The sequence below is a fragment of the Gambusia affinis genome, linkage group LG03 (assembly GCF_019740435.1).
Source record: "Gambusia affinis linkage group LG03, SWU_Gaff_1.0, whole genome shotgun sequence".
Lineage (NCBI taxonomy): Eukaryota > Metazoa > Chordata > Actinopteri > Cyprinodontiformes > Poeciliidae > Gambusia > Gambusia affinis.
In genome coordinates this window covers 20909993-20922014 of record NC_057870.1, presented here as the reverse complement: position 1 = coordinate 20922014, position 12022 = coordinate 20909993, and the positions used below count along the sequence as shown (strand labels likewise).

Genomic DNA, 12022 nt, shown 5'->3' with positions numbered 1-12022 from the left:
TATATATATATGTATATTTATATATTAGAAATTTTATTATGCTATATTGTATACCTCCTGTCTTTGTTGTGTCTATTTTCTTATAGTAATGTCCCATGACAACCGAAGGTCATATTAAATCACTGTGTGCTTGTGATGGTGCCCCTTAAACACATAAATCTAATCACTGAGCTGCAACACGAGGAGATCGCTATTCCAAAACAGGAACAAAATGACAATTTCATTACATGCACACAAGGAAGCAATACTACCTTCAAATAAACTCATAAATACAAATAAAACACATGACAAACATAAAACCAGCTCTTTCTGCCATTGTTATGTTTGATTATGACACCTAGGAATAAATCTCAGCTACCTTTGGGTTTATGTCTAAAATAGTGTCTTTTCTTGTACTCAGGATCTGAACAGAGAGGAAACCCTGCTGCAGCAGCTGAGAGAAAAAGATGAGCTGATTCTCCGACTTCAGAGTGAACTGGTAAGATTGGCTTACAGGATAAACATATTTAGCTTGACTGTAAAATCAGGCATTTGTCCTGATAATACAGGAATCCGTGGGGTCTTAAAAGTCAGAAGTCTCATATTTAACCATATCAATTTTGGGGTTTTGAAAGTCTTAAATTTGCATAGATTTATTTATACTTGGTTCATTCAGTTACAGTTGAAATCATTATTTATAAATACTGCATACAAAGACAAATCATTGTTGTGGATCAGTTAGGATTCCCAAAAATAATCTTTATTTGCTAAATACAACTTGTTGTATTTTATAATCAAAGGAAAAATTTTGTTTTTCATTTCTTGACATTCAGATGTTTACATAGACTTCCTTAGTATTTGATAGAATTGTCTTTTAAGTCATATGAGCAACATCATACATTTTGGGTTCCCAAAAACTGGAGTGTGGCCCATTTTCAGTTCTGTTCAGAGATTGTCTACAGGACTGAAGACCAATTTAAAACATTATTGGGTTGTTGTTCATTTGGAAGCTTGGCCACAAATGAGTCTTTGTGGCCAAGCTTTGAGTTCCTTACTCAATTTTAAGAATAAATTGAGTGTTTTTTAACAGAAATTGCTATATCTAACCTCTTACATTTGACTGAAAAAATTTCAAAATTACATCAGTTAGGTGTTGTCATATTGTTCAAAGGTGTGGGAACTATCGTGCATGTAAACTTCTGAATTTGAAAAAAAGTAATAACTATTCCTAAATCTATGTGTCTTGTATGTCTAAATATATGGTTCAGATTAATTATTGCTTCTTCCATTCTGTTTCAATATAAAAATTTTTCTGTTGAATATTCTGGCAGCATTCATTTGTTCCACGTGTTATAGATTCTGCTGAAGAGTTTCAGATGTTGTTAAATTGTTAGAAAAACACAATGGACATGATGCATCCAAATTGCATCACGTCCATGTTTGCCACGGCAAACATTCCCTTTAGGAGGGATTTATTGTCAGATATTTAGACTTGCCAATTACTCATTAAAAAATCTCTGATTGTAAAACTTTCTTATTGTTTGTTTAGACAAATTAAAATCAAAAGCTTCTTGTTTATGTTCCACTTCCAGCTCATTTGTCATGAGAGTGTAAGATTTATAAAGTTTGGTTTGAATTCAGACATTTCAGTCGTTGGCTAAAACCAGCCATCAATCACTGTAATGGAGCTTACTGGCATTGAAATGAGCAAACCTGTGTATAGAAGAAAGGGGCTTCTATACCAGAGTCAATAAACATAAGCAGACAATGTTTAATCCAACTTGCAAATGTTATTAAGCAAATTAAATATAAGTTGTCAACAAATTAAATAAGCTGCCTTACCTAAATTTAAGATTTTTTTCTGGAATTGTTGGAATTGTTGAATTTAAGTCATAATGTTCTTGAATAATGTATTCAGAAATCTTTAATTTAGTTTACTGAAACTTCCAGATATACTATTAAAGATGTAAAGCATCTTTAAGTCTTTAAGGTGCTGAAAAGAAGACTTATCTGGTACAAAAATATGGACAAAGAGTCTGGCGGTCCTGCTTTTGCTGCCAAAGTAGCCCTGACCAGTCAAGGCATGGATTCCACCAGATCCCCTGAAAATTGACTGTGATGTCTGGTAGACAGAAATGATCAGCCTGGAAGTTCTGTTAGTTGTGAGGTGGGGTCCTCATGTTACTCCATGAGGACCCCACCTAATCTACCACAAGATAATGTACCACAGCACGACTTTACCATGTTTTTTTTTCTAAAGTTTTATCTTGTAAAATACTTTGATCAACTTTATTAAAGCTGACATTGACAATTGGTTTGAGGTTCCTGCGTATAAGATTGCCCAAAGCCTCAAATGTAAAAACTGTACGAGGCTTAACATTATTAAGTTGACCAGTGATCTTTCTTCAAACAACTTTGAGGAAATCTACTGTGATCAAGAGTTAGTGTTGTTCACCTCACCATTCAGTTGTTATGATGTCAACCCTGATCTTTATATTAGAAAATGTGAATACAGAAAGTAATTATTAATTAAGTAATTAATAAATCAACTTGTCAAAGTTCTGTTTTGTAATTCATGCCAAACCTTTTTACCTGACAGGGTTTGGTGAAGTTAAAGCAGATTCATTTACGGTTGAAAGATTATAACCAGACAGTTCTGGGAGATTTGAAGTGATTTTGTGCCCTGACATTTTTCTGTGAAATTGTGTTTTTCTTTGTAGCGGATGCTAGCCATTTCAAATTTCGAAGTGTGTAAAAATAGATTCTGACGTAAAACTCAATAGAAAAGTTCTGCAAACTAAGGCGTTTATCTTTCAAGGCAACATATTTATCCTTGCCATAGAGGACAGTGGCTGGGGGGGGGGAAAATCCACCATTAAAGATGAGGGAAAAGAAAAGCAACAATGGTGCCGTAGAATTTTCATAAGTATCAGCTGAAAAAAAAAAACCTTCTCTGTCTTTGTATTTATAAGCTGTTCGCTCATGCGTGCACAGTTGAACAGCAGAATTATTGTGCTCAGACTGAAATTTCTCCCATACGAAGATAAAGAGCCAAAGATGGAAAGCAATCCCTTAATTCCGTCTTGTTCCATCTTTCAATACTCGTATAACCTAACACATTTAGTGAAAAATATATTGTATTACTGTATTTTTCTGGTGCTTTTCTTACCTTGGTTCTTGGAACAGCTACTGAAATGCTCAATACAGCAAAAATCTATCATCATTTGTCATCTGCATGTCTGTAATTTGTCACCTGTTCCATCAAAGTAATGGAATGCAGACATTATGCCAAGCCTTTGCAGAATAATGTGTCAGTGTTAAAGCAGTAAGCGATGCCAGTACAACCCACTGACTTGAGTCTCATACAACATCTGTTTGTTTGATCACTTTTTGGCACTCGCATCCATTTTTTCTTTTACTCTTTCATCTTCCTCTATCACCCCGGTTTATTTCCCCGTCAGCAGCCTGTTTTAATCTGTTTTCCATTTTAATTTTGTTTGGTGCAACTGATGTGGACCTAATACTAAAATCAAGCAAATTGGCAATCACTATGACATTTATCTTACTCATATAATTTCTCTCTAGAGCAATATGATTAGCGGGGTTTTGTGTTGTAGCATTAAAGCAGGTGGGGCGCCTGCTCTAATACAGAGGGCTATAGAAAAGTATTTGCCCGCTTGCAGATACAGAGGGAATAGTTCTTGACACAGATATCCTGGGTTCTTGACTTGCAGGCCATTGCTTCATGTTTTTCATGCATTTCATGTAAAACTTCTGTCATGAAAGTCCACCAGAGCTACAAAAGATTTTACAATAATATTATATTTCCTGCTGTTCAAATTTACAAATACATTGTCTTTAGACTTGCGTAGCTATTTTAAAACCACCTTTTAATGAAAACGAATTCAATTTTCCATCAGATTATGTCTGCTCATTTATTCTAACACATGGCCCCCCTGCCTCTCATACCCCCTTCCTGTCTGTAACGGCAAATTAATCCTGAACAAATTAGAGTTAAACCATCTAGAAAAAATGTTTTTAGCTCACAAGTACATGTATATTCCCCAAATGGGTTTAGTCTGAGTCCCCTACAGCTAATGTGCAGTACAATGAAATACTCAGCCTTCCTCCAGAGAGTTTTTCTGATGTCATGAGTGTGAGTGAAAGGAAATTTTGTTGCTGTTTTCTAAATTGGTTCTGTGTGGTCATCTGGGGACACCTTTCTTTCACTATATGATTGCAGAAATTCCTCAAAAGTTTTCTCCTGTTTTTATATTTGTGCCTTTTCCCCATTTGCTTGCAAAAGTGAAGTCCATGTGGTCACTTATGTATGCTAAAATCTCTTGAGAATCTGTCCATTTGTGTCAATAGCTGTCAGAATATAGTAATTCAAGCTCATATATGTTTGAAACTCTTAATAAATGCATGCATAATCTTGCAATTTTCCTAGAAATTCTGGGTCCTTAAAATATAAAGGAATGATAAATAAATTTGTAAGTGCATCATCACTTTCTGGGTTGTTTCTGTAATTTAACCAGATCTTAACCTTGTTTTTATCTGTATGTCATAACCAGGTCTTCTTCAGATCTATGAAACTTCACTGTTGTGTTTGCATTATATGCTTGAACTCTGGTTGGATAGTGTAATGGTTCTGCTTTAGATAAACATTTATTCCCAAGCAAAGTTAAAGTGTAGCATCAGATGTGAAGGGCAGGCCACAGACAGTTTTCTTATTCTGCAAATCTGCCAGTGAAATCCTATTTATTATCTCATAGAAAAACTCAGATTCACTTTTCTTAAGTTTTCTGTTGGTACTTTGAATGCACCATTAAGCTTAAGAAAGCCCATTTTGCTTTTCATGTAGTCAGACACGATTAATGGAAACTGCGGTTTTTCAACTGGATTTGTGCTGAATTTGAAGAGGACTATAAATGCAGGTTCAGAGCTGAAATATAAATGCTTTTCTTTTACTCCCCTTACGATAAACCTTGTTTTAATTTGGTTGATTAATTTTTATCGAGGTTAATCAATTTCTCCATATGTCATATTCACTGCAACTTTCAACCCGTTCTGTTCTCCAACCCATGAGCGGCACAGGGAGAAAATGTCAGAATGATTAGTGACAACGTCGTAAAGTGCTCCCAGTGGAAATGGTGCAGGGTTCCTCTTAGGCCTTGCAACCTTCGTTTTAAAAATAATCACGTAGAGGTAAGAGAGGAGTTGGCTGGTACTTGGGTCCAGATAAAATTGCTGTATTTTGTTGAAAAGTGCCAGTGCTTCTCGGACTACAACCATCTATAAATCTGCCAAATAAAACCCATTAATTATCTCCTTGAAGGACTTTTTTTTCATGTTGGCCAGCTTTACCTTTCCATTTTTATTAATTCCTTCCCACTTAAGCAGTGTCGCCTTATGCCCCCGCAATTTTGCCCCTTTTTATGACATTTATGATTTCCAGATAAAATGCTTGATGTTGTTGTGGGTTGCTTTACATGTTCCTTATGACAATTAGCAAAGCATGGATACATATAGAAAAGTATTTGCCCGCTTGCAGATTTCTTATGATTTTTTTTTTTTGCACACTTAAATGTTCCACATCATCAAGGCAAAGCAAGTTTATTGTATAACACATTTCATCAAAAAGGGAATTCAATGTGCTTTACACGATGGTAACATAAAACATTACATTGCAGTGGCATAGTGAAGGAAAAAAATTAAAAGTTGGAATGCAGACTAGAATTTATGCCATTCCAGTTATATGTATAAACCAACTCTAAGCAAATGGATGTTTAACCTTGAGTCAGTATCGACACAAATGCAAGAATTCAGAATTTCAGCATTTTTGCAGTTTTCTGGAATATTGTTCCGTAATAGAGGAACATAAAAACTGAACTCTGATTCTCCATGTTTGGAGATTGATACAACAATAGAAAAGTGATGTTTTGTGATGCAAAAATAGCTCTGAGCCACAAGAACCCAGTGTAAGGACTTTAGAACGGCTGAAAAAAGTTTCAAAAACTACAACCAGCCTGACCTTTCAATCAATCACTTAAATAAAAGCTTTCTTACGATACAGCTAAATGATATTTATGACCAACACATAATTTTCCAAACTGAAGAATTTCAAGAACAGATTCTAAGGAGTTGCCAGTCGACCAAAATAATAAAAGGTCCATTGATAGCTCCATGAGGATGTGACAAAGGAACCCAGAGCAACATCTTAAAGCTCTGCTGGCCTTAGCTGCCTCAGTTATCATCCATATTCATGATTCAACAGTATGGAGGAACAACACTGCTAACTAAAAAGAACACAACTGAATGATCACAATTTACAAAAACAATTTTGCTGTAGTTGGGAAAATATGTGGATTGAGGAGAATTTCTTTCTCCTCAATCCTGTGTCATCTGGTATAAAAGTAATGCAGCATTCTACAAAAACATGATCGTTTTTGGTGGTAGCGCTATGGTCTGGGCCTCTGAGGGTACTTTACTTCTTCAGGATTTGGATATATTATCTTTATTATATAAAACATGAACACTACTCCTTATCAGACAATTCTGAAAGAGAGTGTATGGTCCTCAATTTGTGACCCTAAGCGCAAGCACACTTAGGCTATGCAGCAGCACAATGATCCACAGTACACCAACAGGTCATATTCACAAAGGCTCAAAAAACCCCTGAAATGCTGTTGCATGACATTAAATAGGCCATTCATGCTTGAAAACCCTCTAATGTGCCTGAATTAAAGCAATTATTCCAACAAGAGTGAGCCAAAGACCTCCACAGTGATGTACAAGACTGATTGCCATTTATTGCAAACCCTTTGCTGACAGTCGTTGCCTTCAATATTGGTAAAACCAGTCATTACTTTTTAGAGGAAATTATTTTTTCACGTAGGACCAGAATGATTAGTATTTTCCTTCAACAACTACAGCATTAAATATTACTTTCTGTATTTACTCAAGCTATATTTAGTGTTATAGTAATTGTTTGGTATTGACCTAAAATCTTAAGACTTATGACAAAATGCTAAAACGGTAGAAATCAGTGAAGGGAGCAATACTTTTTCCAGTGCGCTGTACAGTAAGCAGAGGCAGTCAACAGGTCTGCAGGGGGAGCAGCACCTCTCATTTGTTTGTTTTTGATGTTTGTGGGAGGGTTGTGGACATGACTGATGCATGTGTGTTTGTTTTGTATGCAGGAGAGTGCCAGAGCAGCCCTGAAGATGAAAGACTGCCAAATGACTGATCGCACAACGCAGACAGAACACACAGGGGCAGAGGTAAGATGCTCACAGACACAGTGAGTGGCCCTGTCAGATTGAAACACAAACACGGCATTACACACTTCATTTTCTGACACTTGCCTAGCCACTAAGCAAAGCACAGTTTTAATACAGATTTCCTTTTTGTTATGCTATGGCCTAGCTCATATCAACTTCTCTTAATTCTTTCTGTTGTGGTCCAAGTTTTGCTCCATCTCCATTTTCTCTCTCCCAACATGTTTTGCTCTGTATTATAGTCCACTACCTGCTCCTCCCATTCTGCCTTCAAAGTCCCGCAGTGCTCAGAAAGAGCGCTGCTTCCTGCCTGCCTGCTCAATGCCCTCAGCTGACATGGCCTCTTTGGCTTCTCTAAAGGCTGACAGTATGGGAGCGCAGGAGACTTAATGGATGACTGTCTAAAAATGGCTGCCTGTAACGGAAACCAGAGCAGAGTTTTTGGGGTCTGTCTCCTCTTCTCCCTTTTCTTCCTTTTAAAACACCTTTTCTTCATCTTCCCTGCTCCAAAGGTTCTTTTATACCTTTAATCCTGGTGTGTATAAAGTTGGCAAGAAACATTGTGAAACGGAAAAAGCTTTGCCTTTGCCATTGTGTGAGCGAGTGGGTGCACAATACCCACACAACACGCTGACTTATCCACTCAGATGCAAAAGCACACAAAGGCGGTGTTTGAATAAAATCATGCAGCGTTGAGAGCAAAATGAAAAGCATTATTTGGATGAGACAGAAATAGATTAGTATGCCCAAAATATAGGAAGAAAAAGAAAAAGCTTTTTGAGAGTGGAATTTTTTTTTTATATATACACTCTCTTATTACCTTGTATGTTTTTTTTAATTTAATTATTTGTGTGAAGACCAACGGTATACAAGTTCTACATTTGAACACGTAGGAACCTTGAGTATAGTTTATCTGAAGAATATTTAAAAACCATGTATGCACAGTTTGTCCGTTTGTTAAAACCATAAAACAATGCACTTTACTGGAACAATTTTAAGAGTTTTCACAAATATCTGAACTGAAAAGTGTACCATAAATTGTTATTCAGTTCCATGTACCACAAATAAACTCTTGTGCAACTAAATACTTTCAGAAGTTTCCCATTTAATAATTGGAGTCCACCTGTGTGTAATTTATCCTCAGTATAAATCCAGCTGTTCTTTGAAGGTCTCAGAGGTTTGTTAGAGATTTTTTAACAAATAGCATCACCCCCCAACAAACACACATTTTATGATACTATGACAGTCAGATGGATCAGCTAAAACATTTAAATCTAAGGTTTTGCCGGTGCATCTCCTTTTGAGAGATGCACCGATGCAAATCTAGATTTGAGCCTAGATTTGAGGCTCAAATCTAGGCATGGGCTCCATGCAATAATAATGAGACCTGTTTTGAATGTTGAAGTCTGAAAGACCAGTTTAATATGTTCTGTTTATGTGTTTATTTTACATGCTGGTGGTGACAGGACAAGATCTGATAGAAATATTTCACAAAGGAGCTGGCTTGTGGGGATGTACAATAATGTCGCTATAATGTCGCTGCACAAGCGACATTATAGCCTTCAGATAAAACATACTCAACATCCACAGATGGGAAAGGAAGCGTTTTCTGCCGCATGTTGAATGTGTAGCAAATAAATGTATGCGATATTAGTTAGAAAAAAAATATCTGCGGTAGATTAAATGGATAGTCTTATCATAAAAAAAGATTTGAAAAACCTTGCATTTCAGCGTTGGTGGAAAGTAAAATCCCTCAGTTCTGGTAGCAACAAAATGTTGACTAAGTCTACAGGTGAGCTATGCACAACGAGGCACAGAGTGAATCTTGACTCCATAATTGCCGTGCAGCACATGATTGCTAGTGACACTCCCCCTCTGTGATTCACAATAAGTCGCCAAAGCAGGTGCAAACAAGACAACTTTTTACTGTGGCTGGGGAGAATGCCACTTTATTGCTACATCCGAATTCAGGTACAGCTCTGAATCCTGTAATTTTGCCACACTTGTCATCAGTCATCATACCAGTTGTTTGTTTTTGTACATCTCTCCCTTTCTGCATTTTAGTTTAGTTTTTTTTTTTCTTTTTACATTAGGATTCACCACAGGGTACGAATTGGATGACTGCATTGTACTTCAAGTACCAGGACTGACTAATGCATTTCTTAGGTAGCCTGAATAGGACCACAGACTATTGTGTGCTAGTTGGCACTTAAGGCTGAAGAAAGCATAAGTGTGGGAGTCTTGTGTAAGCTCCAACATCTGAACATTTGTTTGTGTATCATTCTGTTTGTTGCTGTTTGTGTTTGTTGTTCTGAAGCAGCTATTAGTCCTGGTGTGAACAGCAAAGTTGATAAAAGGCTGTTTTGTCAAAGGAACTTAAATGTAAAATATTTACATTTATTACCCAGACAGTACAATTTGTTCATCGTTATGTTTTCTGGCCTCATCAATATATGAGCCATTAACACAAGATAAATCAAGTTTACTTATGTCATCACATATTGCCTATCCATATATTTAGTTTTCCTTTGGACTGAAAGCCCAGGGAAAAAAGTTAGCTGTTGACGGTTATAGTTTGTGAAGTTGTGTAATGCTCTTAAATCTTATATTTTCTTTCCTTCTTTTTTACATTCTAATTAATTTAAATAAATGTAATTAAATCTAATTTCTGACAATTAACTTGATTTGCCTCACCAGGAGCGTCACAAAGTGAAAAATATGCTCTGTTTCTATTCCACCAATTCAATGCATTTAAAAGATATTAAGCTCAAAAGATCCAATCAGCTGCATCCCCTCTCTGTGGTGAAGTGGTTTGATTAATTGGTGAGTAATAATTTGAATGCAAGAAGTGTGGCTAAGTGTCTCATCTGCTCTGCAGGTAGAAAACAGTAATATTAGCATACCAGGTATTCTTCATTCACGCAGTCAGTAAGTCACATGCAGTTTTTGTTTCATAAAGCCTGAAAAATGTTTCAGAAGTTTGCATATGCTATGTTGGATGAAATGTTTAAGGTTTCTTTTGTGTTTTCTTTTTTATATTTTGTTCTGGAATTTGTCTCCTGTCAGAACTTGTTTACATGACTTCACACTTCTTGGCAGATGTCTTGAGATGTTGCTTCAAGATTTCAGCAGTGTTCTTTGCCCATGATACCAGTTGTCTTGTGACACATACCAAATTATATCCAAATATGAATCAAACTTGTACGCATGTACGCAATTCTCTTCCTAATTTTTTTATTCCCAAAATGTAAGTTTTTATGTTCATGTTAAATCCACAGATGTGCCTCCACTGAACTTAAATTTTGTGAATTGACCTATGAGAAGCTTGCGTGCCATGACATCATGTCTGAGAAAATCACATGTCTGATAAAATTATTTAAATCCAGCATAGTATCTGTTTTTATAATAACTTCTGAACTTGAAGAGAGTCATAATTTCTGAAAACCATTCTGACAATATTTCTCTCATTCAGCTATTTAAAGAATGCTAATAGTTTTGCCATTATGTATTTATATAACGTATTACAACATCTGGTCTTGTCTGTATCTATCGAAGACGCTCATCAATGAGTTTTGAATTTGAAAATTGGACCAAGTAGTTATTTCTTGTTGGTTTTTGTAAAACTACCTTTTACAATGCTACGTCCTTGGTTTTAAATGGCTTTGCTGCCTAGCATAAGACTATCATGAAGCTATAGAGACCTCCATATGTAGGCCCCTCTGGAAGATGAGCTCTTAATTAGAGGAGCAGCTGCCTGCCCGCTAGCAAGCTATGCTAACAGCACAGGTGACTTAACTCAGCAGTAGCTTCCAGCATGTGTGGCCTGATTTTAGCCTCCCACCCCTCCCCATGTGTGCGTACATGTGTGTATGAAGGAGATAGAGGCCAAATGCGTTTTCGACTAGGTTCAAGACTTTGTGGGAGACGTTGCAGCATGTAGCAGGGCTATATAGGTTAGCTACCCCAGTGCATCAAGGACAGTCAGTGAGAAACCAGAAAAGTGTGTCTACAAGTGGGGCAGCTATTTCTACTGCTTCTACCACTTCTCAGGGTCGAGCAGCTCCCTCACTCTTTCTCCCTCCTACTTGTTCTCCTTCTTTTCTAGAACGTCCTCTCACTTTTTCTCACATTGTTCTTATTCTCTCTTCTTCTGGCTTCAGTTTGACAATCCCTGGAAGTGAACAACCTGGTCTGCAAAAGTTTTCTTCTCTCCCTTGTTTTCTTTTAACATTGTGTCCTGAGGACGGTCATTTGCACCATCTCTGTTCCACTGAAATGTAACTTTTGCTATTGAATGTGCCCAGGTTACATTTTCAATTTTCAGGACGATAACAGGACACAGGTCAGATGTTTCAGTCATTAAAAGGAAGGTCACAAGTTGTGGTACAAATATATTGAGTGAATGTTATAACTCTGAAAAAAAATTACTATCCTTTGAAATTAATTTTGCTTGTACTGTTCATCCAAAGAAATAAAAAAATAGTAAAATGGATTGAACTTATATAGCACTTTTCCAATCATTTTGACCACTCAAACGCTTTACTAGAGTCACATTCACCCATTCGCACATATATTTATACACCAATATGTATCGGTGTTTAAATGTACTATATCGGTAGGCAAGTTGGGGTTAAGTGCCTTGCCCAGTGGCACATCGACACGTGCTGAAATCGAACCTAGATCCTTCTGGTTACAAGACAACCACTCTACAGACAGTCATCCCATAAAATCTACATCAAAACATTACAACATCTTTTTTTTAT

The 12022-nt window shown here is 36.6% G+C and overlaps 1 protein-coding gene across 7 annotated transcripts in view; it reads left to right on the top strand.

Moving 5' to 3' along the window:
* The window catches only part of ccser1 (coiled-coil serine-rich protein 1), a 135523-nt gene that overhangs the window by 66864 nt on the left and 56637 nt on the right, over window positions 1-12022 (top strand). For 6 of the 7 annotated variants that reach the window (XM_044111488.1, XM_044111486.1, XM_044111487.1 and 3 more), the window contains 2 exons: window positions 401-478; window positions 7182-7262. In XM_044111488.1, the coding sequence (XP_043967423.1) occupies window positions 401-478; window positions 7182-7262 (159 nt within the window). Of the gene's footprint in view, window positions 1-400; window positions 479-7181; window positions 7263-7501; window positions 8016-12022 lie in introns of those variants that run through there. The other variant, XM_044111490.1, reaches the window with a different exon arrangement.